The sequence below is a fragment of the Choloepus didactylus genome, chromosome 2, assembly GCF_015220235.1.
Source record: "Choloepus didactylus isolate mChoDid1 chromosome 2, mChoDid1.pri, whole genome shotgun sequence".
Classification (NCBI taxonomy): Eukaryota; Metazoa; Chordata; class Mammalia; order Pilosa; family Megalonychidae; genus Choloepus; species Choloepus didactylus.
Genome location: NC_051308.1, coordinates 58887304 through 58914323, shown reverse-complemented (window position 1 = coordinate 58914323; position 27020 = coordinate 58887304). Strand labels below are relative to the sequence as shown.

At 43.7% G+C, this 27020-nt stretch overlaps 1 protein-coding gene and 1 pseudogene across 7 annotated transcripts in view; both read left to right on the top strand.

Moving 5' to 3' along the window:
- NAV1 (neuron navigator 1) overlaps positions 1–27020 on the top strand; it is a 266333-nt gene that overhangs the window by 205917 nt on the left and 33396 nt on the right. For 3 of the 7 annotated variants that reach the window (XM_037825060.1, XM_037825054.1, XM_037825055.1), the window contains 12 exons: positions 5122–5260; positions 5691–5988; positions 6862–7555; positions 8050–8484; positions 9073–9114; positions 9813–9961; positions 11875–12045; positions 13178–13230; positions 14010–14033; positions 14145–14222; positions 17308–17391; positions 17674–17785. In XM_037825060.1, coding sequence (XP_037680988.1) covers positions 5122–5260; positions 5691–5988; positions 6862–7555; positions 8050–8484; positions 9073–9114; positions 9813–9961; positions 11875–12045; positions 13178–13230; positions 14010–14033; positions 14145–14222; positions 17308–17391; positions 17674–17785 — 2279 coding nt within the window. The remainder of the gene's footprint in view (positions 1–5121; positions 5261–5690; positions 5989–6861; positions 7556–8049; positions 8485–9072; positions 9115–9812; positions 9962–11874; positions 12046–13177; positions 13231–14009; positions 14034–14144; positions 14223–17307; positions 17392–17673; positions 17786–27020) is intronic. The other 4 variants (XM_037825057.1, XM_037825058.1, XM_037825056.1 and 1 more) reach the window with 4 other exon arrangements.
- Positions 18077–18681, top strand: LOC119527380 (annotated as a pseudogene).

Below are 27020 nucleotides of genomic sequence, written 5' to 3'. Positions count from 1 at the left end.
AGCAGTGGCAGGGGACATGTAAAGGAAGAGATAGATTTGAGAGGCAAGTGGTAATAAAATCAATGGGGCTTCTTGATGAGGAGGGCGACATGAAGAAAAAGGAGTCAAAGACATATCTAAGTTTGTGATAAAAATGACAGGAAAAATACAGTGATGCTTTTAGTGGAAATGCGAAATGAGAAGTTAAGTTTTAGAAGGAGGATTGGAGGATATGAGACCAGTAAATGGGAAAATAAATATCCTGTGGAGAAAATTCTTTAATTTATCTCTATAACCTGTTGCAGCACTTTAGAAATAACCATGGACAGGGGTCTTCGTTTCCATTGTCCTGTTTGTATCTGACTTAATCTTGCATATGCTTATTCAAGACTCATTTCCTTTTCTATTTTGAGGATAGAGGAAAATGATAAAGTGCCATTGTTTTTGTAATAAACCTCCCAGAATGAAAACTTTTACACCGTTTCTCTTATACATCCAGTTACCTATTAGTGATTGATGTTTGGATTTATAAATAGTTCAGATTATAAAGGGATATTAAGGTTTTTGAGTTCTGTTTTCTTATCCTAGTGAATTTAGACTGAGCTTATTGTTGCCCAGCTCTCTTTTCTCCACCTGAGATCTATGTGAGAAACAAATTTAAAGAGAAATAATAGGAGGGAGACAGGAAAATACAGCTAAGTGAGCAGAGAAATTCTTTCTGCTGAACAACAGATTGCAGTAGCCCTCCAGAACTCTGAGCTCTGTCCTACTCTTTCTTTCTTTTGGTGCCATATTTAAGTTGACTTCCCTTCTCCCTGCTATCTTAAATGGCCATGCAGTTACTCTATAGTACTCTGACTTATTAGCTGGTAAGTTTGGCAAACTCTTCTAAGGATTTTCTTGTTCTTAGACCTTAAGCAATCATATGTTTTAGGAGGGACAGTCCATGGAGCCTCCTCTCTCCCACAGCCCTTGATTCTTCAGATATCTTTTAGGTGGTTCCATCTGCCTCTGCCCAATTTGATAATAGAACCCTAAAGCTCATATCTCCTCTTCTCATTCCATTCAAAGGCTACCCATCAGAACATCTTATCCAAAAGAATAAGCTCAATGGAGTGTCATTTATGGGCATTTTACTACTGATAAAATTAGTTTAATATATCTCACAACTATCACAAGAGTAAAAAAGTGAAATGGCAATAATGGGTTGTTGTTTTTCTAAGCCATAAATGCACAAGTACAAAGAATAGGAGAAGGAAGAGACAATATAGCCACAAAATTTTGGGGAAGCTAGAAATCAGAAGGGCAAGTGTTAACTGATTTAGCAGATTTAAAGCTGAATCCTAAGCCAGCAGTGGGGAGAGCGGTGCAGCAACTCTTTTTGCATCCCCAGAACCCTCAAAACACATGGTAATTGGTGACATCAGGTACCTTTAGTGGGGGAAAAAGTGAAACTAAAAACAAGAAGATTAGTTGAAAATTTATTTAGGAAGCACTTAGACTCTCAGGTCTTCTCCTCCACTACAGAAAAGCAACTGCCCTTCCCCTTCATCAAAAGAAAATTGGAGACTCTCTCTGGAGAGGGTAAATAGGGGAGTCTCTGGACTAGTGGACTCCTGACACAAGTGAGGGCATAGATTTTGAACCGTAAACAAAGGGGATGAAGTGAGTGTTTACATATTGAATGTTGAAATCCCTAGACCTCTTCCCAACTCAGCTCTCAGAATGCAGGTTTCACACCCTTCAGGCAGGAGTTTGGAAGATTCTTCTCTAGCAAACCTGGACAACCCAAGAGAAAAGATTTAAATGAATCAGTCCAATCAGCTCTCCCTATACTTAACCCATGGTTGCAGGTCATACCCTGTGTGCACAGAGCTTCTAAACAAGTGTACCAATCTTAAATATGAGCAGACAGCCAAGGATCACCAGATATCTGAGAACATGAAATGCTGACAAAAACAAACGAAGAGCAGCTTGAAACCAGGAACTATGCAAACAGATTGTAAACCCTTTCCCCAAATAAATAAATAAATATCTCTGAGAGTTAAGAGAAGACTTTGCATCCTTGCAAGAAAGAGCAATATACCATTTTAGAAAAGAACCCTTGGAAATTAAAACATGTGACTGCAGAAATGAAAAACTTAATAGAAGGAATGGAGGATAAAATTGAGGCAATTGCCCAAAAAAGTAGAGTGAAAGAAATAGTGCTGAAAAATAAGGGAGAAAAGAAAGAAAAGTAGCGCATCAGCCTAAAAATCCAACATGTGAATAATAAACATTTTAGAAAAGAAAACAGAAAAACAGAGAGGTGAAAATCATCACAGAAATAATTTGGAAAAATTTCCCAGAACTGAAGGATGTGAGCTGCTAGATTTAAAAGAGTCCAATAAAGTACCCAACTCAGTGGATAAAAGTAGGCTCACACCTAGGCACGTCATTATGATATTTCAGAATACTAGGGAGGATCCTAAAAGTTTCCATAGAGAAAACAAAGGAATCAGAATGGCAACAATAGAAACTAGACAATGGAACAATGCCTTTAAATCATGAAAGAAAATTATTTTCAGCTTATAATTTTCTGCCTAGCCAAATTCTCACATGTAAAGATAGAATAAAGACATTTTATGATATTTAAGATCTTACAGAGTTTAATTCCCGAGAATCCTTTTCTAGGAGCCTACTAGAAGAGGTATTTCTAAAACAAAGAGAGAACACAAGCAAAGAGAAAAATGGGACCAAACTTAAGAGTCAGCTAAAGAGAATCCCCAGTATGATGGGGTCTGCTCCCATTATATCAGCTATGCAGCAGATCTAGATTGCAGACAACCAGAAGATAGAGATTGGCATAGGAATATTCTTGAAGGAAGCGTAAGGAACTTTTAACAGTGGTTAAAAATGGGAAGGAGGAAAAGGGATATTTTTTCTTTTTCCTATATATTTTTATGCAATGTTTTGTGTCTTCACTATAACATGGATTACTTTTCTGATTTTTTTAAAGAAATAAAATACGCTCCAAAGAGATGCTTAACTGTTAGGTGATAACAGAATTTTCCTTTTGTTCAGAACCTGCCTAGATTCATTTGCCAGGAAATCTTTTAAATGCTCTAGCCAAATTCCCCAGAGCCTGACTCCGGCAGGGACGTCTTTTGGGCAAGGAAGACCTGAACTCTCTCCAGAAGACAAGCCCTTGCCTCCCCCATTTCAGCATTAGGCTTTTCATAAATGTAGGACAAAGGAAGATTTCTTTTTAGAGTTATGGACTGCTGCAGTCCTCTTTGCAAGGGCCCTTCCAGTTTCTCCAGTCTAAGACCTCAATTACCAATAATTAATCTCAGATGGAAGGTACAGTGCTACAGGCTTCCTCTGTCTTTGTCCTAAGAGGAGATGCTGTGAATAGTTTTGTTTATTTGCTTGCCAGAGATCTTATCTTGAATCAGAAGAGCTGATAGGATCATAAAGCCAGCATTGATCTTTCCCCCTCAATGTTTTCTCTACAAAATGGGGGGTTTGATACATTAACAATCCAGGAAAAATGTGAGATTTAATGACACAAGTGGGGAGAATAAAAATATGTTATGAGTCCAGGGGAGGGAAAGAGGTTGACGGTCATTTAATAATGGCTATATTTCATAGTAATACAATTTAAATAACTCTGTAGTATGTTCTAATCTCCATGCTTTCTTTGCTCTTTCTCAATGTAGTCAGATAAATCACTACAGAGCAACCAAGCCAAATGTCCAAACCACCCACTTTCCTGTTCCCAGCACATGAATTAGAGGGAGGCCAACTGAAATTTGGGCCAGACTCTTAGATGACTTGTGTGTCTGATTTTTGTTCCATGACATGAAACTCAAAATAAATCAAAAAGGAAAAATTTTCCAGATACCAGTTAATTCACAAAAAGAAACATCTTCAGCCTCTTTAGTCCTTGCACACACGCGAAGCTGACAAACCTCCTATGAAGACAGATACAAGAGTTTAAAGGTTCCTACAGGCACAGATAGTCATATACAGCCGCCTTGTTGAAGTTCTGTGTTCAATTTTAGGCCCCTAAAACTTGAGTGAAACCTAAAGAACTTTTTAGAGTTCAGAAAGAAGTAATATAAATTGTGAAAGACTGGGAAAATGAGACCTTGGGAAGAAGTTTGTAGGAGACAGAATTTGAGCTTAAAAAAATGAGTATGATCAAAAAGAAAAGTATTAATAGCAAACAAGGATAGGAAAGAGGAAATTGGTACAAATGACAGAAGAGGCTATTTAGTGTAGAGATTAAGAATAAACTCTCTGATACTTGTTTAAACCCAAAAATGAGCTGCCAAAGGATGTTTTAGAACCCAAACTACAAAGAGATGGGAGCTATATTAAGTTCATTTAGTACTGGTCCATGGTTCTCAATATAAAAACATACTGATACAAATGTTTAACAACAGTCTCTCTCCCTGATACCACAAATCTGACATTTCACACAGTTGACAGAGAAAGGAAACCACTCCACACAAACTTGGCACCTCTGCTTGGCCACAGCACCTCAAGTCTGGTTCATTGACGAGAAGAGCAACATATGCAATGTAGAAGCAGGACCTCATCCCAACTGTAAAAAATGCTAAATCCAACTAAAAGACTTGGGAAATCCCAGGAGAGGGTGAACTGTATAAACAGGAGAGTAATAAGAAATGAGAGGTCTAAGGGATTCTAGAAAAGATAAATCTTTTTCTGGCCATTGTTACCAGATATGGAAAAATTTAGAAAATGGGGGGAAAAAAACCTGGAGAATACATCTATGAATGAATATGGTAATATAAGAATGAGGCTGTTTATAAGGTAAGGAGATTAATTTGTATAATGACTGTGTCAAAAATTACCTTGTTTTTATAAAACATACTGCTTTGTTAAGGAGCTATAACATCTTCTCTTGCCAGATAAAGATAGAGCTCTTTCTTTTACAGAAGAACATCACCAAATTACAAGGAGATTCAAGTCATGCTTTGATTTACTGGCATACCCAGAACTAATCTGCAAGCCTTTCCATTTTGGCCAGTACATATGTTAGGACAGAGCTATTCTTCCACCAATATATGAAAATTTTATTTCTTGCCTTGGTTTCTGTTTTAACTGCTAATCTTTATCTCTCCTGTCATGCAGCTGGGATGAAAGCAGTTCCATTAGCAGTGGGCTCAGTGATGCCTCAGACAACCTCAGCTCAGAAGAATTCAATGCCAGCTCCTCACTCAACTCACTCCCAACAACTCCCACTACTTCTCGCAGGAACTCTACAATAGTGGTACGTGAGTTTGCAAACGCCTAACCACCATCTCGAGATGAGTCACAGGGCAGACTGTGAAATGCCTGTGTACACACATCCACATACACTCACCCACTCCATGGGATTGGTTTCCATACACCTTTGGCCAAGTTCTTTTAGAGCTAAGAAAAAAAGCTGAGGCTACCCAGGACTTTACATGTCACAGTGATAATGCCTATATTTAGTGCCTACACCAATTTGGAGTGATCCCTGTAAGAGTTATTCCAACTGAAGAAGAAAAAGAAACCCAGAGATATATATGGTATCTTCTCTCTGGAATCTTTTAGAAGTATAGGTAGAAACCCAGAGTTGAATTACTCCGAGAAGGGTAGGACTGCCCAGGAATCAAAATAAACCTACACAGTCTCCATCCCCAAATAAGTGTCTCACTCTGCCTTTTTCTCTTTAGCTACGCACAGACTCAGAGAAGCGCTCACTGGCAGAGAGTGGGCTGAGCTGGTTTAGTGAGTCAGAGGAGAAGGCCCCCAAAAAACTGGAGTACGATAGTGGTAGCCTGAAGATGGAACCTGGGACTTCTAAGTGGCGGAGAGAGCGGCCTGAGAGCTGTGATGATTCATCCAAGGTTGGAGACCTGAAGAAGCCCATCAGCCTGGGACACCCTGGTTCGCTGAAAAAGGGCAAGACCCCACCAGTGGCTGTCACTTCTCCCATCACTCATACAGCTCAGAGTGCCCTCAAAGTTGCAGGTAAGCCTGAAATAAAGGAAGGGACAAGGGCAAAGGTCTATTTCTTTGGTTGCTTCTCTTCTTAAGGGTCATTAACCCACAGGGTGATAGCAACCATTTGCGTAGTGCTTTAACCTATGTTATCCTATTTGGTCTTCAAAGCAGCGTGTGAGTTAGAATGATGGGTATCTTGTCCCTGTTTTACAAATATGGAAATAGAAACTCAAAGAGGTTAAGTGCCTGGACCAAAATCACACAGCTAGTGAGAGATAGAGGAGGGGGTATGGTATGTTCAGAGGCTAATTTGACCTGCCTTCAACAGGACCTGCCTTTTCTGTTGGTTCTTTCTTTCCTCTCCCAAGACATTTGGTCACTGTACTTGTCTTCACAAGGTACTTGCTTGACATCTTAGGGAAATCCTAAGAAAACAATAAGTCAGATAGTTACAACAAGAGAATTTGTAGTGCTCCCAAAGTTGGCCCTTTGGGCAAATTTTAGGCTTAATCAACATTTCCCTCTAGTCTCTATCAGTAGGCATTGCTATACCCTAGTCCATTTGCTTCGCCTCCTTTTTTCCCTTCCTTGACCAGTTGTTAGAAACACTTTCTTCTTGATGATCTTTGCAGTTGTCTCTGTCATTTTAACCAAAGTGGACTCTTCTACTCTGGGAGCAGAAAAGAGAACAAAACAAAAAATCCTAGGCACCCCACCCCCACCCAAAGTCTCCTCTCTGGCAGGAAATGTCATCAGCTTATCCAGCACTTGCGTACTCATATTTAGGCTTCTAAAATCCCGCAGTACGTTGACAATGTCCATGGGAAGAGGGAAAGAAAAGACTTTTTAAGATACTGGTCAGTTTCAGCTACTCTTGTCTCATTTCCTACCCTCATGCAGGCAAACCTGAAGGCAAAGCTACAGATAAGGGTAAGCTTGCAGTGAAGAATACTGGGCTGCAGCGCTCCTCTTCCGATGCTGGCCGGGATCGCCTGAGCGATGCTAAGAAGCCTCCCTCAGGCATTGCTCGCCCCTCCACTTCTGGATCCTTTGGCTACAAGAAGCCACCTCCTGCCACGGGCACAGCCACTGTCATGCAGACTGGTGGTTCAGCCACTCTCAGCAAGATCCAGAAGTCCTCAGGCATCCCTGTCAAGCCAGTGAATGGACGCAAGACGAGTTTAGACGTGTCCAACAGTGCCGAGCCCGGATTCCTGGCTCCCGGAGCCCGTTCCAATATCCAGTATCGCAGCCTGCCCCGGCCAGCCAAGTCTAGTTCTATGAGTGTGACCGGTGGCCGGGGTGGACCTCGCCCCGTTAGCAGCAGCATTGACCCCAGTCTCCTCAGCACCAAGCAGGGAGGCCTTACACCCTCCAGACTGAAGGAGCCATCTAAGGTAGCCAGTGGGCGGACCACTCCAGCCCCTGTCAATCAGACAGATCGGGAAAAGGAGAAGGCCAAAGCCAAGGCCGTGGCTTTGGACTCAGACAACATCTCCCTGAAGAGCATTGGCTCCCCAGAGAGTACTCCCAAGAACCAAGCCAGCCACCCCCCAGCCACCAAGTTGGCCGAGCTGCCACCAACCCCTCTCAGGTACTCCAACTGGGCCTCCTCCTTGTCTGTCCACTCGGTCATTCTTTTGTATATCCCTGCACTCCTTAGCCTAGGTAAAGCATGGCCTGTCCACTGTTGTCTCTAGGCCTTTGCATGGGTCATTCCCCTCTCCTCCTCTGTATGCCAAGTTCCTTCTCCCTCTTTCAAAATGGTTTTCAAAACTCAGCTCATTTATACTATTCCCTGGTCAACTCTTAACCTGCCTTCAGCACTTGTATGGGTTTTTCTATGTACACACATATACCCTTTTGTATATAAATTCACTTGTGTCTCCCATGTGCATGTGCTGCCTCCCTCAATAGAGTAAAGGTGCCCCAAGTCAGGCATTGGATTTCATTCCAATGTATTTTACTGCAGCACTGGGGTAAACCTTATAAGCAAATAGTCAGAAAATGAGGAAACTGGACTAGGATTTCTCTTGCTGCTATGATTCTGTTATTCTAAATATTTTATTTTATCTTGACTTTTCTCAGGGCCACAGCTAAGAGCTTTGTCAAGCCACCCTCACTAGCCAATCTAGACAAGGTCAACTCCAACAGTCTGGATCTACCATCCTCCAGTGACGCCCATGCTTCGAAGGTCCCAGAGCCACATGCTGCAAGCTCAGCAGCTGGGGGCCCTCTCCCTTCTTGCTTCACCCCAAGTCCAGCACCTATCCTGAATATTAACTCAGCCAGCTTCTCCCAGGGCCTGGAGCTAATGAGTGGTTTCAGTGTCCCGAAGGAAACCCGCATGTACCCCAAACTCTCAGGCCTGCACAGGAGCATGGAGTCCCTCCAGATGCCAATGAGCCTGCCCAGTGCCTTCCCCAGCAGTACTCCCATCCCCACCCCACCCGCTGCACCCCCAGAAGAAGAGAGAGAAGAGTTGACCTGGAGTGGGAGCCCCAGAACTGGACAGTTGGACAGGTAAGTGCTTAGAAACAGGGCTTTCAGAACCTGTCCCTGTGCCTCTGGCTCATTTTTACCATCAGTAAAAATATTTGTATGCCACTTTGTGGCCTTTCAAAGAATTTTCACAAATATTAAGTGATTTCATTTGCCTCACAACAATTCCAAGAGATAAGTAGGAAAGCGTAATAATTTAAAACATAATTTTAAATTATTTTAGATTATTAAGCTTTCAAGGGGAGAAACCAGAGCATAAAGAAGTTAAATGACTTACCCAAGATCTCATAAGTAGCGTGACTTTGCATCCAAGGCATTTGTTTCCTATTCCAAAATTGTTTCTATTACCCAGGTTTTCTCCTATCATATGATCTTCTAAATGGCTAACCACACCCTGATTCCTCATCAGAGAAAAACATTTCAGCATTTCAGATAAATTTCTCTGGTTGTGAGCCAAGAGGCAGGCTATGGCTGTCTTATTTTGTTTGTGGAGATAAAGCGGCTTGCATTTTGATGTCCTGGGTCCAAGGTCTGCATCCTTCAACTCTCTGCTTCCAAACTCTGAGTTCTAAGATGGACCCACATGTTTCTCTTTTTTTATCTCCACAGTAACCAGCGGGATCGAAACACCCTTCCCAAGAAAGGCCTCAGGTAACCCTTAAATGTGTTTTATTTAGCTATACCTGGGGCTCTGTGTCTGTATGAAAAGTCATAACTTGACCTCTACTCATCCCTCTGTCTTGAATTTAGTGACCACTTTAACCCAGTCACAAGTATGTTGTCCTAAACAAATACCTTGTAGTACCCTGCCCAAGCTTAATATTAAGTGTGAGTCAGCCTTACAGCAAGTATTCTTTCTTGGTGATCAGAGAGAAACAGGTTTGCACATGGGAATCGTACACTCACCTGTACCAGCCTGTGTTATCCCTACCCTGGCTGAACTTCCTCTTTGTAATTTTCCTCCCTCTCTGTCTGAAGAAAAACACCTCTCAGGTGCAAGGGGCAGGACAAACCTAGTCTTCCACTATTACTACAGCATTCAATTGGTTGGTTAAGTGATTCCTTCCACCTGACAGCCTGCATATGGGATCATAAAGTTCTGTTCTGAACTTCAGGGAAAATGTCCTAATGCCTCTTTATTTTTGTCCCACCTCAGAAAATCTCTAGATCCTCAGGGAGAGAATGCTGAGTCACAGCCTCTTTTGCTCCCTCCTCGGGCAGCCCTGAATGCTCCCCCTTTCCCTTCTTTTCCTTTCAGAATCTCCTAGCTCTGGCATCCTCCACACCAACCAAACCTCTTACATCACTTTGTGGTTGCCTAGATTGAGTTGTTCTGCTTCTTCCTACAGGTACCAGCTTCAATCTCAGGAGGAGACCAAGGAGAGGCGACACTCCCACACCATTGGTGGGCTGCCGGAATCGGACGACCAATCAGAGCTGCCTTCCCCACCTGCACTTTCCATGTCCTTGAGTGCAAAGGGCCAGCTTACCAACATAGGTTAGTGTTTTCATTCACTCACTGTGGTATGGGATGAAGCAGGGATCACCCTGCAGGTGAGGCAAGGCTTGGGTGTCGTCTTCTATTTGACTCACACTAGACTGGGTTGCTTCCTAGTACCTAAGTTTACTCATCCAAAATAAGATTTTCATCCAAACCAAGATCCTAAACTAGAAAGTTGCCCCTGGATACAAGTTGTTCTAAGTCTTTCATAGGATCCTTGTAGCTTCAGAATCTGAATGGTGGCATGGAAAAACCATAACCCAAAGCCTAGAGATCAGACTGGTACAGTGAGCAGGCAGTCATTGCCTGAAAGAAGCCACCCACACCCAGTGCTGCCAGGGCCAGCTGGTGAAAGGGCAGTACTGGTGTTAAGTGGGGAGAAAGGAGGGAAAGGTTGTTGATTGTAAAGGATAAAGCTGCCTCCAAACCCAGAAAAGTCTAGATTCCCCAACTGCTCTGGTTGAGCCAGGGCCATCCTAGCCCTGAAGGCAGAGCTGTCTGAGACACGTCCTGCTCACAGCCTTTCTAAAGCTTGAGGGGGAAAGGAAAGCTAGGAAAGAAGGAAGTGACTCTGATTCAGAGACAGGGGTCTGAGTTGGGGGGTGGGGGTTGGGGGTGGGGGAAGAGACTTCAGGTAGAAGGCCTGGCCCCAGCGCGAAAGCACACCAACCCTGATTCTGCAAAGTAATATGCCATGATTAGCCTAATAGGACTCCCTTTAAGACAGTGCCTGGGATAGGCCTGTTTTTTGCTTGGTGTAGCTTCCTGAAATCATGTACTCTTTCAGCTGAGAGAAGGAAAGCAGAAAGGAAAAGCCAAAGACCTGTAACGTGCCTGTGTGATGACTGTGGGAATTTGAGGAAAGACTAGAAAGGAAACCATTTTGAAGGAAAGGTCATCTGGTCTCTAAATTAGGGATATTAAATGGAGGATCTGGCCAGTGTATTCTCTGTCTCCACTGAGGACCAAACAAGAGGAAATGCACTGACACTGCAGGATGAGAGACTGGGCGAAATAATAAACACGTTACTGATTCAAAAAGGCAAAAGAGAGAGGTGGTGTGAAATCTCCTTTTGCCTAGATCTTTATAAATAGACTAGACATCCACTTGCCTGTGCCAAGGCAAAAGAATAGATAAGGTAACTCCGTGTGGCTGTCAACCCTGAAAGGCTGTAATCCCAGTAAGGGGCAAAGGGTAGGGCTCTCCAGGTCAACAGGGAATTGGATGAGCCCAGCTTCAAAGCAGATTCCATAAGCCTTACCTGACACTTTCACCTGCTCTGTCATCTGACTATCTAGCCAGGGGAACACTGGGCAAAGAGGACCATATTTCTTGATGTTTTAGAACTGACCCAGAACCCAAGAAGGACAGTACTTTTGGGGAGCGGCATTCCATAATGCCAAACCCATTGGATCCCCTAGCTTAGCCCCCTTCTCTACCGGGTTCTTCTTCATCATTCAGATCTTAGTCTCGGTCTGAATTCTCAGTCCTCCCAAGCTTCCAGTTGTATTTTAGAGAACCACAACATCCCATTTTCATTGGCACATCCATGTGATGAGAAGGTTTCATAAAAGCTGCCAGACCCCCAGCCTAATCTTCAAAAGCAACAACTCTGGGGAAGGCAGGGTTGAGGGAAGTTCTTTAAAATAGGAAATGCTCTTCACCCTTTATTCCAGATAGCAGGGTCCTTCTCCATAGGGCTTGATCTCCCCTGGAGGGACCCCCTTCCTAATCACCAGCTGCTTGCACACTCCCACTGTCCCACCCGCCCCTTCCTCTTCTGCCCTCTCACCATTTGCCTCTCATGCTCCTGGTGCTCCATTCCCCAAGGGAGTGGAGAGCTGATGACCCTGCCTCTTCTCCTGCCCTCCCCTTCCCTCTCCTGTACCCCTTCCCTCTGTCCTTCCAGTGAGTCCCACTGCGGCCACCACGCCAAGAATCACCCGCTCCAACAGCATCCCCACCCACGAGGCGGCCTTCGAGCTGTACAGCGGCTCCCAAATGGGGAGCACCCTGTCCCTGGCCGAGAGACCCAAGGGAATGATTCGGTCAGGATCCTTCCGAGATCCCACGGACGATGGTGAGACTTCATGCCAGCGCGGGTCACGCTCATTCCAGCTCTGCTGGGTCCCCTCACCTGCCACCACTTCCACTACCACCACTACCACCACCACCACCACACACACATATATATGATTCACTGAGCATCCAGCTGGGGCCATTTCAGTTCTTTCTTCCCATCCCTTTGAAGGGTCTGGGGGCCCAGAAATCTTGGGTGGCACCGTCTAGCACCTGGGCTTTGGGATGGAGCACCTATCATTGGGGCCGGGGGAGGGAAATCGAGCATGGAAGGGTTAAATGGTACCCATCAGAGTGCTCTGAAAACCATAGCTCCTATCCTCCTCATTCCAGCAGTGTTCTTTCCTCCCCACAGTCTCTCAGATTATATGAAGAGATAAAAGGGACATAATGAGAGCTCATAAATTCTTTAAATCCTTGCAAAGAATTAGGCATCTCATTCCTCTTTCAAGAATGTTCCAAAGATTAGCTTCAGGGAGGGCCATATGGCTGTTGGTGGCAATCTGGGTGTTACTGTTGGTCAGAGCCTGGAAGACCAGGCTTTCTGGACTTCCTGTTATTATTTTTAGGGTTCTTATTCCAGGAGGCCTTCCTCGCAGACATGCTTTAGTCCTCTTAGTAGGGCTCTGTTGAATGGTCAGCATGAGTATTCCTCACGTAAACATTATTTTCATCAGATTGGTCCTGAAGGTCCTAGGCAAGTGTCCCAGTGCTGAGAAGAGAAGGCACAGGCAGAATTGCAGTGTTTGTTCTGAGCAGCTCTGATGAGAAACTCCCCTCCTCTGCAGCTAGAGCACTATCCTGACTGGGAAGATGATGCCTACCCAAGAAAATCTCCTTTACCTCTCCCTTAAATCCTTGTGCCCCTCGGAGCAGGCTGAGCAAGGGTCCACCACACCCAGGCTGCCAGAGAAGGTAGACTGAACGAGGAGGCCACCTCTACTCAGGACCTTGTCTCCTCAGCAGAAACCTGCTTGGGGCTGTTGTAATGCCAGCAGGGTCCCCTGTTCTGTTCTTTCTGTTTGCTCCAGATGCCCTCCAGAATCAGAATCCAAACTCCTGCCTTAGGGCTCTTCCCGGGAACCCCTTGTCCCTGCACAGTCTGTTAACTCTGTGTTCTGCTTCTCTTTCAGTTCATGGCTCCGTGCTGTCCCTGGCCTCCAGTGCCTCCTCCACTTACTCCTCAGTAAGAGCATTAACTTCTCTTCTTCCCTCATCCTCTCTCCCATACCATTCGCCCTCTCTCTAGAAACTCCTTTGGTTGGGTAACTGGATGGGGGCAAGAGTGGGAGATACTACTATCTCTTCCTTGTGCCTTATGGATCCAAGGCAGGGTGGGAAAGACGCCTAAAGCATGGAATACTTAATTGAGTGCTTCAGCTCCTCAGTGGTCTTCCTGGCCTCACCACCAACTCCTGAGCCACTGTGGTGCTTTTTGTTCCCCTCCTATGAAAAAAATGGAGAATCCCTTGTTATAGAGTCCTTTCTGTGCCATGCAAGTGGGAATCATTTATGGAAGGTAAGATAAGTGGGTTCCGAGGACTCCAGAATTCTAATAGTATAAAGAGTTTGCTAAGTGTTCATTGTAGGGCACTGGATACTGCATTTGGCTACTAGGTATTCCCTGATTCTGAGATTTGTTCTCCCCTAATTCTTTACTGTTATACATTGCTGGCAGTAAGGATTAGTCTTCAGACCAACCAAAGTTTCATTTCCTAGCCTTCTCAGGAATTACAAAGTTGGCTGGAGATGAGCTCCAGAGAAATCTTTTATTGAAACCTTCATGTAGGGTCTGAGCTGAGTCCTATGAGGAACCAGGGCCAGGAAACAGAGTTTCAGTCTCTCTGCACCTCTGAATCATGCTTCTTCAAGTTCTCTACCCTGCCACCAGGGCCTGGCTTCTTCACCTCCATAGTAACCACTTCCTTTCTCTCTCTTTCTCTCCTTCTGTGCTCCCTTCTTCAGGCTGAGGAGAGGATGCAATCTGAGGTAGGGTGTGAAGCCTTTGTCTCTGCTTGTTAACATCACTGCACCCCATTTTTCTTCCAAATCTTAGACATCTTCTGCTGCCATTAGTTTGTATTTCTCTTCCTTTCACAGCAAATCCGGAAGCTTCGAAGGGAACTAGAATCATCCCAGGAAAAAGTGGCCACCTTGACGTCTCAGCTTTCTGCCAATGTGAGTGCCATTAAGTACGGACAGACCCAGGCAGTTATTTCAGCTGTGAATTAGATAAGTCCATCCAGGGAAGGAGCATTAGCTGACAAAGTATACTCTGGGCTTAGACTCCAAGAAGCGTGTCCTCTTCATAGCTCTCTGAAGAGGATTTGGGGATTGTCCTTTCCCTTCTCCAAACTTCAGTATTTATAAAGAACCATTTTTGTTCCCACCCAAATGAATCGGTATGGACGAGTTCGTGTCCATAATGTTCTCTGAACTCCCTAGAGAAAGGAAAGGGGATTACCATTGGTTCTGCACTGAGGTGGAAATAACCTTGCCATTGACCATGGACAAAAATAGTTATGTATTATAATTACAGGGTCCTCAGAACCCATTACCACTGCTTTGGGGCATGCTCATGTCTTTGTTCACTTCACTACTTGGGCAGGCCTAGAACTCGTCATTAGAATTCTGCATGGTGACCATGACACCACTTAGAAACCCGCCTCCCACCCTAGTCTAACTTCTTTACTCAATACTGCCTCTTCCTAGTAGTCTTCTTGGGAAGTTGGCAAAAATGATCTGAGCTTGATCATTTTTGATTGAGGTTGGGAGCTAGAATTCTTTGTTTCTACCCTCAACCTGCTCTCAGTACCTGTGTTTAGAGTGAGTTGTTTTCTTACTTTTAGGCTTTGATTTTTCAGTTGTGTTTGATGAGAAGAAATGAAGCCACCTCCTTGAACTAGGCTGTGATAGTTTCTCCCCTGTAACTGAGTTTCAGAGAACATAAGAGTCATTTTCCCCAAAGCTGTAAACAACAGCTGAGCGGGATCTGCAGGAGCTTTCCAAATGTTTGCACAAAAGTAACTATGTCTTCAATTTCCGCAGTCGTTTTTTGGTTTTTTCTCTTCCTTCCTCTCTGGGGAACCCAGCTGTCAGGCCTGGGGGCTATCCCTTGGAATCAGGTAGAAGACTTTCCACCAAGACTTTGCATATATCCAATATATTTCAACAGCAATTCCTTACTACGTTGATTATTCGCTTTACTCTCTTTTCCCAAACCCTCAATTCGTAAGTTGTCTACTTACCAGTTTGCTTGAAGCTCATATCAAGCACTTTTCCCATTTTGGGGGACCCATAAGTATTGCAGTATAAACAAGGACCATCTCTTCTCTCCACCATGCCCCACCCACCAAGGCCAGGTCATGCCCTACATGCCCCAGGAAATTCATGTCTGGGAGATGCTGGGAAGAAAGGCGCCAGGGAGGCAAAGAACATTATTATGTCTGATTCATTTACACTGCAATCTGTCAACCATCGTGCTGTCAAGGCTGGGCTAGAGCCAAGGAAATGAATTTAGAGGGTGATTTTTCTTAGAACAGGAAGTTCCTTTTGGCTAAGAGAAAACAAACTAAACACCCAGACATGGTGGGCTCTGAATCTTGGAAGCAGATTTTCGCCCAGGGTCAGAGCCCTCCCCCAATCAGGATACATGATGCCAGGACTCTTGCAAGGTTCCACAGCTCTCCTTGGGGTCCCCTGATTCCAGACCGAGCTCTTGTCATGTTCCATGGAACCTCCTGCTGCTGAAGCTGAGGGCACACCCTAGACAGGGGGTGCCCCAGACCACTTTACCCCTCCCACATGGTAGCCTTTTGACAGCTCCACTACTTAGCCCTGTGGACTCATATATCCCCTAATCTGAGGTTGGGGATTAGAGAAAGGTTCCGAGTAGGGAGAGGAAATGTAGGAGACAAAGGGGAGGAAAGCCCAGCTGGAGTGAAGGGAGTCCCCAGATGAGAAGAGCCCAATACAAAAAGCAGATAGGAAGCCAGGGGTTCTCGGGGTCTCTCATGAGTTGGAGATTCCCGGGGACTATGTGCAGTCAGTTTACAGACAGATGCAGGAGATAGAGAGAAATAAATCAGAGAAGACATGAGGTCAAAAGACAGAAGTCCCCTGTGCAGTGGGAGAAAGTAAACTGCTGAGGGTCATGACATATATCTGCTTAGGAGCCCAGGCCTGGAAAGATTTATAGTAAAAGTAGCAGAGGAGGCTGAGATGGGAAAAAAAGGATGGCCTACAGCCAAGGTTAAATGGCATGTTTGAAGGGCAGTGGGTAGAAAACTAAACTAAAGTTGACCCAACAGGGAAGAATTATTAGCATATAGGAAGCAGTGAGAGTGTGTCACAGGGATCCTAGACCTCTGAATGAAGGTCCTGCCCAGAATATGTCCATCACTTATGCTAGGGTCACCAGTTTGTTCAGATACCCTCCACTGATGGCTTTTTTCTCCATCCCATCTCCCTTTCTTGTAACTTGCCTCATTCCTTTCACCTTTGCTATCCATCTTGCTGTCAATTGGCCAGGTAGAGTTCAAACCATGCAGGGAATCATATTTGCTCCAAGTGGCCTTAGATCTGCTCAGCACCTTTCCCCAGCCTGCTCTTATCCAGAGGGCCCATTGGACTCCTGCACGCCTCCTGAAACAGACCTGACACCTAGTGACCAAACTGTGGAATTCCCCCTGAGGTCTTGAGCTACTTCTCTCCAGCCCTGCAAAGTGGAGCCTGAGGACTCTGGGGAAAGGAATAGCCCCAAAGCAAGAGCAAGTTAAGAATGGAGGACCACCTGGGGAGCAGAGGCCAGACAGGTTCTCTTGGGAGGTTACTTGGACCTGTGGAGACCAGCCCTCTAGGCAATGGAAGAGTTAAACCAAAATAATAGTAACAGCCCCAGAGGTGGCAGCCCTTTCACCATGTCTGCCACCTACATAGCACATAGAACAGAAAGGCAGCGCCACTTCTGGTAGATGATAGATATGGGTCTCAATTTTTCAAGGGCCTCCAAAGCCTGCCCTACCCTCACACTGCCTATGTCACTTCATTATTTAAGAAGCTGGTCCCTGCCAGAAAATTTCTTTAAGCCAGAAAGTTGTTTGGAATGTACTTCTGCTCTGGGAAATCAACATGAAAAGCACTGAGAGGTTTGTTGGCACTGATCATCTCTGAAACGCAGAATATCAACCAGTACTACTTCCCATGTCAGTCTTTTCCTTTCCCCAGGCCTCACAAGGCTTAGGAACCTCCTTATCTGTTTCAGGCCAATCTAGTGGCTGCTTTTGAGCAGAGCCTGGTGAATATGACATCCCGACTGCGACACCTGGCAGAGACAGCAGAGGAGAAGGTGAGTGCCCTGGGGAGGGCCGGAACAGATGCAGTGAGGGGGTTCTGGACAGACAGGCATAGGCTAACCTTCTCTCCTCTCTCAAGGGTGCCAGTTTCTCCCTCCCTTTCTGTCACCTTGATTTCTCACTCTGCCCCTCTATACAATGTGAACATATTCCTTGACCTAGTTTCCTTCCCTTCCCCATCAAATCTGGCAGAATTCCAGTGCCTAGCCCATTGCCTGACCTGTAGTAGGTGTTCCTGGTCCCAACTAATGACACTATCTTTATTTCTCTCTTAGGATACTGAACTGCTGGATTTGCGAGAAACCATAGACTTTCTGAAGAAAAAGAACTCGGAAGCTCAGGCAGTCATTCAGGGAGCCCTTAATGCCTCAGAAACCGCACCCAAAGGTAAGGCATCCAGGGGAACAGGAATGGGGTGAGGGAAAGATTACCGCAGATTTTTATCTGAATGCCCACAATCAGCCAGGTCCCATATCAAATATCTATAAGATCAGGGCCTTCTGATGCTCTTCATTGTGATGCTCTGGACTGATCAGTGAGAAGTGTCGGGCATAAACACACCATCCAAGGGCTGAGGGAGAGGAGAGGACACTTGTCATCTCCAAGAATCAGTCTTCTCCTGACCGTTTAGACCCAAGCCAAAAAGCTGTTGATGGCAACCACTAAAATAACACTTCTCCTGTGACTGATCCCACTATGCTCACAGACATGATGAAAGGGAATGTAACAAATGTTCTCCCTATCATTCTTGCTGGTGGATAGATCAACATGACATTCTCAGGCTTTGTCAAAACCAAAGTACCATTTCCACTAACCCTCCGTTTTAAGCCTATGCTACAGCAAGGAATTGAACTATTCACATTAGATGCATCCTGGGTGAGTTCTGCATCCTGGTACTTTCTTAATGTATTTGGCCTTCGGAGCATTTACTCTTTGATTCTGGACCAAGAAATGCTGCTGGCCAGTCTCGAATGATGCAGGAGCAGATGGCGGGAGTAGCCATGGCCATGCCAGCTGTTGGTGTCAACCAACAAAGCTTTCAAAACAGAGTGGGAAGCTTTGGAGCTGACAGATCATCAGTGGGCCCTACATGATATCGAAGCGGAGCTCATGGCCAAAAACCTCCACTTCGAAGGCATGTTCAAAAAGGAATTACAGACCTCTATTTTTTGAAGACCAAGCAGGGATTAGCCATGTCAGGAACTCAGAGTAGCACTTACCCTTGTAACTTTTGTTTGGGCTTGAGCATCTCAGAATGAAAAGGAGGATGCATGAGCTGGCAGGTGTGCGGCAAGGATTGTTCTTGTCTGAGCTGAGTTCCCCTTTAATGTTTGAAGCTAGAGGAGATGAGGAATATGTGCTGGGAAAGAGCTATTTAAAACAACATTTTAAAGTTCCTTCCCGATGACGCTAATAATGAAAGTCAGGGAAAGGGAGTGTGCTGGTTTGGATATATTATGTCCCTCAGAAAAAGCCATGTTCTTTAATGCAGTATTGCAGAGGCAGATGTATTAGTGTTGGTTAGGTTGGAACCTTTTGGATTAGGTTGTTTCCATGGAGATGTGACCCACCCAACTGTGGGTAATACCTTTGACTAGATTGTTTCCATGGAGGTGTGACCCCTCCCATTCCACATGAGCCTTGATCAGTTCACTGGAGTCTTATAAAAGCTCACAAATAGAAGGACCTCAGAGCTGCAGCTGAGGGACACATTTTGAAAATGGCCATTGAAAGCTAACACTAACATTTTGGAGAACACTATTTTGAAACATAACCTGGAAGCAAGGCTTCCCAGCTAACAGAGGTTTTCTGGATGCCGATGGCCTTTCTCCAGTGAAGGTACCCTATGCCGATGCCTTACCTTGGACACTTCATGGCCTGAAGACTGTAACTTTGTACCAAATAAACCCCCTTTATAAAAGCTAATCCATTTCTGGTATTTTGCATTCTGGCAGCATTAGCAAACTGAAACAGGGAGAAAACAAAAGCTAGTGATAATATATAAAAACTTAGCAAAAATTCCTTCTTTGGAGGAAGCATTGTCAAGTCTAACTATTTATTTTGTGCAGTCAGCCTGACTTCTAACCACAGTAAACTCCTGTTTTCTTGTGATCCAAACACCCTGCATTTTTATCTTTAATTCTGTGTGTGTGTGAGAGTATTTTTATAGCTTTTTTTTAATAAAAGAAATTTTCATTATCAAACATTTTCATTACCAAACATTTAGAAACTATGGATGAGCAAATTGAATCTCCCTGTATTGTTCATTTTAAGCCTGCAGAATCAGTGACCCTGAGACACTGCTGGACTCTCTCTCTCTCTTTTTTTTTTTTTAAATTAAATTCCATTTTATTGAAATATATTCACAAACCAGTCATCCATGGTGTACAATCAGTTGTTCACAGTACCATCATATAGGTATGCATTCATCACCCCAATCTATTTTTGAATATTTTCCTTACAACAGAAAAAATCAGAATAAGAATAAAAAATAAAAGTAAAAAAGAACACCCAAATCATCCGCCCATCCCATCCTATTTTTCATTTAGTTTTTGTCCCCATTTTTCTACTCATGCATCCATACACTAGATAAAGGGAGTGTGATCCACAAGGTTTTCACAATCACACTGTCACCCCTTGTAATCTACATTGTTATACAATTGTCTTCAGCAGTCCATACTACTGGGTTAGAGTTTGATAGTTTCAGGTATTTACTTCTAGCTATTCCAATACATTAAAACCTAAGAGGTGTTATCTACGTAGTGCATAAGAATGTCCACCAGAGTGACCTCTCGACTCCATTTGAAATCCCTCAGCCACTGAAACTTCATTTAATTTCATTTTGCATCCCACTTTTGGTCAAGAAGGTATTCTCAATCCTACGATACCAGGTCCAGATTCATCCCCGGGAGTCACATCCTGCATTGCCAGGGAGAGTTACACCCTTGGGAGTCGGGTTGTTGGACTCTCTTTTGCTTTCGGGATCATTAGTGACAGGTTAAATAATGTGAGTTCTTGATTTGAAGTTCAGAACATACCAACTCCATTGAAACAGCAATGGTTCCTTATATGGCTACTCAGTTGAACTAAAGACCTCATTTCACAGTTATTCTGGATAAGACAGAGTTTGCACATCATTGTAAGACAGGAGAGAAGACAGTTGCTGGTAGACACAAAGATGAGGGTTGTCCAAGAATAATTCTGTCTGGATTGTGTCCCAGGGAAGTGGCAGGGTGCCATTTCTGTACCAAGAGGTGCATGTTGAGCACTGTAATCAAGAATAAACAACTCTTGACTCTAAAAATTAAACCATACTGTGTTCTTGTCTTTAAGGGGGGAGGGGGGATCAAACAAAAATACTGGAGTTGAAGACCACAACTTACTGATTGTTATGAAAAGTTCTTCCTTAGGGGGTTTCAACAGCAGATTGGAGCTGGTAGAAGATAGTATCAGTGAACTCAAAAGACAATTGAAATGATTCAGGCTGAGGAGCAGAAAGAAAAAAAGAATGAAAAAGGGAACAGAGCCTAAAAGACCTGTAGAACACCATGAATCATACCAATACGTACATTATGGAGAGTTCCAGAAGAGGAATAAAGAGAGAAAGGGGAAGAAGGAATATTCAAAGAAATAATGGCAAGAAACTTCCCAAATTTAACAAAAGACATGAATGTGCACTTTCAAGATGCCCAATGAACCCTAAACAGGATAATTCAGATAGAGCCCTCACAGGCTTGACATATAGTAGTCAAACTCTCAAATGCCAAGGACAAGGAGAGAATTCTGAGTGCTGCAAGAAGAAAACAAAATGTTATATACGAGGGAATCCCAGTAAGATTAACTGCCAGTTTCATATAAGAAACCATGGAAGCAAGAAATACTTAAAATGCTAAAGGAAAATAATTGCCAACCAAGAATTTTATATCCATCAAGACTGTCTTTCAAAAATGAGGGAGAAAAAGGAGCCGAGAGGTCACTCTGGTGGGCACTCTTATGCACAATATAGACAACCCTTTTTAGGTTCTAATGAATTGGGGTAGCTGGTGGTGGATACCTGAAACTATCAAACTGCAACCCAGAACCCATGAATCTCGAAGACAATTGTATAAAAATGTGGCTTTTGAGGGGGGAAAGTGGGATTGGGGGGGGGGGGCATAGGGATCACACGCCCGTTTGTCTAGCTTGTGGATGGATGAGTGGAAAGGTGGGGGAAGGAAACAAACAAACAAACAGACAAGGGCGCCCAGTGTTCTTTTTTACTTTGGTTGCTCTTTTTCACTTTAATTATTATTCTGGTTATTTTTGTGTGTGTGGTAATGAGGGTGTCGGGGATTGATTTTGGTAAAGAATGTACAACTATGTAATGGTACTGTGAACAATCAAATGTATGATTTGTTTTGTATGACTGCGTGGTATGTGAATATATCTAAATAAAATGAATAAAAAAAAAAATGAGGGAGAGATTAAGACACACCCAGCTAAGCAAAAGCTGCAGGAGTTCATCACCACTAGGCCTGCCCTACAAGCAATGCTAAAAGGAGTTCTTCAGACTGAAAGGAAAGGACACCAGACAATGGATTGAAGCAGCTTAAAAAAATAAAGACCTCTTGTAAAGGTAACTGTGTCGGTTTGGATGTATTATGTCCCCCAAAACACCACATTCTTTGATGCAATCTTGTGGGGGCAGACGTATTAGTGTTGATTAGATTGGAATTCTTTGATTGAGTGTTTCCATGGAGATGTGACTCAATCAACTGTGGACGAGACCTTCCATTCGATTATTTCTATGGAGGTGTTACCCCAGCCATTCAGGGTGGGTCTTTATTAGATCACTGGAGTACTTTAAAAAGAGCCACAAAAGGCCCAGACGCAGGGCAGCTGCAGCTAAGAGAGGACAAAATGCCCCAAGAGCAACATTTTGGAGAATGCCATTTTGAAACGCCACTTGGGAGCAAGTGTACACCAGCCATGTGCCTTCCAAGCTAACAGAGGTTTTCCGGACGCCAATGGCCATCCTTCACTGAAGGTACCCGACTTTTGATGCCTTATCTTGGACACTGTATGGCCTTCAGACTGTAGCCTTGTATCCAAATAAACCCCCTTTATAGAAGCCAATCCAAACAGCAGCATTAGCAAACCAGAGCAGTAACCATATGGGTAATTATAAATGCCAGTACTATTGTATTGTATATTTTGGTATGTAACTCCACTTTTTACTTCTTACAGGTTCTAAATGCAAATGTATAAAAAGTAATTATAAATCTATGGCTTTGTACATAAAATATATAAAGATTAATTTGTAACAAATACAAGAAAAAAGTAGGGAGAAGGAAGCATACACATACAGTACATGTGTATGGTATTCAAGTTAAGTTGACAGCTAATCAAATGTGATTGTTATAGACTTAGGATGTCAAATTTAAGCCCTATGGTAACCATAAAGAATATATATGTAAATTATAGAGAAATAAAGAAATGAGAAGGCATACAAAGTAATACAAGAAATCAAGTAAATATAAAAGTGGACATTAATGGAAGAATTAAAGGACTAAAAGGTATAAAACTTACAAAGACCAAATGACTGAAGAAAGTTCTTCATTATCAGTAGTTACTTTAAATATGAGTGGCTTAAACTCTCCAGTTCAAAAGACAGAGATTGGCAGAATGGATGAAAAAATGCAACAACACAAGTAGGTTGAAAGTGAAAGGATGAAAAAAAATAGACCATGCAAATAGTAACCAAAAGAGAACTGGAATAGTTATACTAATATCAGATAAAATAGGCTTTAAGTCAAAAACTGTTAACAAGAGGAGGATTGTGGAAGATGGTGGGGTAGGAAGCTCCAGGAATCATTCCCCCACCAGAGCAACTATTCAACTAGCAGGAACTGTCTGAACTGAGGAACTGTTTTGAACCTCTGGAGTCTAGTGGAACATGGTGCAGTATCCAGAGAAGAGCTGGAGGAAGAGGGTGGTATATTATATAAATACTGGTGAATTTTGCCCTCACTGCAGGGGCTACCATCCGCTGTCTTCCAACTGTGTGGAGTAGTGGACACTGCGGCAGTGGAGACTGCGGCTTGGGCTCACTGTGCAGCTTGCTGTTGCCAGGGTGGGCTATAATGGCCTAGTTCTCAAAATCCAGGGTTGGAGAGGGAGGTGTGGTCTGATCACTGATCACTGCTTTTGATCAGCTAGTTCAGATAACTGGGAGGACTGCCTCTGAGGGCAGCCTTTGCTCCAACTCCCCTGAGCGAAAAGCAGCAGAGGAGTGTTAAAGAGACAGTACTTTTTTTCTATCTCTTTGCTCTTTCCATTCCCGTTTGGGAGCAAAAATAGTTTGGAAAAGTATTTTTGCTCTAACACTCAACAACAACCAAAAATCAAAACAAAACAACAACAAAACAATAACAAAGGGGGCGGGGCAAGATGGCAGACTGGTGAGCTGTATGTTTTAGTTACTCCTCCAGGAAAGTAGGTAGAAAGCCAGGAACTGCGTGGACTAGACACCACAGAGCAATCTGACTTTGGGCATACTTCATACAACACTCATGAAAACGTGGAACTGCTGAGATCAGCGAAATCTGTAAGTTTTTGCGGCCAGGGGACCCGCGCCCCTCCCTGCCAGGCTCAGTCCCGTGGGAGGAGGGGCTGTCAGCTCCAGGAAGGAGAAGGGAGAACTGCAGTGGCAGAGCTTATCGGAAACTCATTCTACTGATCCAAACTCCAACCATAGATAGACTGAGACCAGACACCAGAGAATCTGAGAGCAGCCAGCCCAGCAGAGAGGAGACAGGCATAGAGAAAAAAAACAACACGAAAAACTCCAAAATAAAAGCGGAGGATTTTTGGAGTTCTGGTGAACATAGAAAGGGGAAGGGCAGAGCTCAGGCCGGAGCTCAGGCCCTGAGGCGCATATGCAAATCCCAAAGAAAAGCTGATCTCTCTGCCCTGTGGACCTTTCCTTAATGGCCCTGGTTGCTTTGTCTCTTAGCATTTCAATAACCCATTAGATCTCTGAGGAGGGCCCTTTTTTTTTTGTAATCCTTTTTTCTTTTTCTAAAACAATTACTCTAAGAAGCCCAATACAGAAAGCTTCAAAGACTTGCAATTTGGGCAGGTCAAGTCAAGAGCAGAACTAAGAGAGCTCTGAGACAAAAGGCAATAATCCAGTGGCTGAGAAAATTCACTAAACACCACAACTTCCCAAGAAAAGGGGGGTGTCCGCTCACAGCCATCATCCTGGTGGACAGGAAACGCTCCTGCCCATCGCCAGCCCCATAACCCAGAGCTGCCCCAGACAACCCAGTGTGACGGAAGTGCTTCAAATAACAGGCACACACCACAAAACTGGGCATGGACATTAGCCTTCCCTGCAACCTCAGCTGATTGTCCCAGAGTTGGGAAGGTAGAGCAGTGTGAATTAACAAAGCCCCATTCAGCCATCATTTCAGCAGACTGGGAGCCTCCCTACACAGCCCAGCAGCCCAGAACTGCCCTGGGGGGACGGCACTCACCTGTGACATAGCACAGTCATCCTTCAACAGAGGACCCGGGGTGCACGGCCTGGAAGAGGGGCCCACTTGCAAGTCTCAGGAGCCATACGCCAATACCAAGGACTTGTGGGTCAGTGGCAGAGACAAACTGTGGCAGGACTGAACTGAAGGATTACACTATTGCAGCAGCTTTAAAACTGTAGGATCACCAGGGAGATTTGATTGTTAGAGCCACCCCCCATCCCTGACTGCCCAGAAACACGCCCCATATACAGGGCAGGCAACACCAACTACACACGCAAGCTTGGTACACCAACTGGACCCCACAAGACTCACTCCCCCACTCACCAAAAAGGCTAAACAGGGGAGAACTGGCTTGTGGAGAACAGGTGGCTCGTGGACGCCACCTGCTTGTTAGTTAGAGAAAGTGTACTCCACGAAGCTGTAGATCTGATAAATCAGAGATAAGGACTTCAATTGGTCTACACATCCTAAAAGAACCCTATCAAGTTCAGCAAATGCCACGAGGCCAAAAACAACAGAAAATTATAAAGCATATGAAAAAACCAGACGATATGGATAACCCAAGCCCAAGCACCCAAATCAAAAGATCAGAAGAGACACAGCACCTAGAGCAGCTACTCAAAGAACTAAAGATGAACAATGAGACCCTAGTACGGGATACAAAGGAAATCAAGAAGACCCTAGAAGAGCATAAAGAAGACATTGCAAGACTAAATAAAAAAATGGATGATCTTATGGAAATTAAAGAAACTGTTGACCAAATTAAAAAGATTCTGGACACTCATAGTACAAGACTAGAGGAAGTTGAACAACGAATCAGTGACCTGGAAGATGACAGAATGGAAAATGAAAGCATAAAAGAAAGAATGGGGAAAAAAATTGAAAAAATCGAAATGGACCTCAGGGATATGATAGATAATATGAAACGTCTGAATATAAGACTCATTGGTGTCCCAGAAGGGGAAGAAAAGGGTAAAGGTCTAGGAAGAGTATTCAAAGAAATTGTTGGGGAAAACTTCCCAAATCTTCTAAACAACATAAATACACAAATCATAAATGCTCAGCGAACTCCAAATAGAATAAATCCAAATAAACCCACTCCGAGACATATACTGATCACACTGTCAAACACAGAAGAGAAGGAGCAAGTTCTGAAAGCAGCAAGAGAAAAGCAATTCACCACATACAAAGGAAACAGCATAAGACTAAGTAGTGACTACTCAGCAGCCACCACGGAGGCGAGAAGGCAGTGGCACGATATATTTAAAATTCTGAGTGAGAAAAATTTCCAGCCAAGAATACTTTATCCAGCAAAGCTCTCCTTCAAATTTGAGGGAGAGCTTAAATTTTTCACAGACAAACAAATGCTGAGAGAATTTGCTAACAAGAGACCTGCCCTACTGGAGATACTAAAGGGAACCCTACAGACAGAGAAACAAAGAAAGGACAGAGAGACTTGGAGAAAGGTTCAGTACTAAAGAGATTCGGTATGGGTACAATAAAGGATATTAATAGACAGAGGGGGAAAATATGACAAACATAAACCAAAGGATAAGATGGCTGATTCAAGAAATGCCTTCACAGTTATAACGTTGAATGTAAATGGATTAAACTCCCCAATTAAAAGATATAGATTCACAGAATGGATCAAAAAAAATGAACCATCAATATGTTGCATACAAGAGACTCATCTTAGACACAGGGACACAAAGAAACTGAAAGTGAAAGGATGGAAAAAAATATTTCATGCAAGCTACAGCCAAAACAAAGCAGGTGTAGCAATATTAATCTCAGATAAAATAGACTTTAAATGCAGGGATGTTTTGAGAGACAAAGAAAGCCACTACATACTAATAAAAGGGGCAATTCAGCAAGAAGAAATAACAATCGTAAATGTCTATGCACCCAATCAAGGTGCCACAAAATACATGAGAGAAACACTGGCAAAACTAAAGGAAGCACAATAATTGTAATAGTCCCAAGATTGCAAGCTCTTACAGCAGTTAACTCTATCCCTGAATTGTAAGGCCTATCTCTAAACTTTAAGATGCTGATCCCCTAGCATATGTTGTCACAAACATTGGGACTGGCAGTTTGATGTG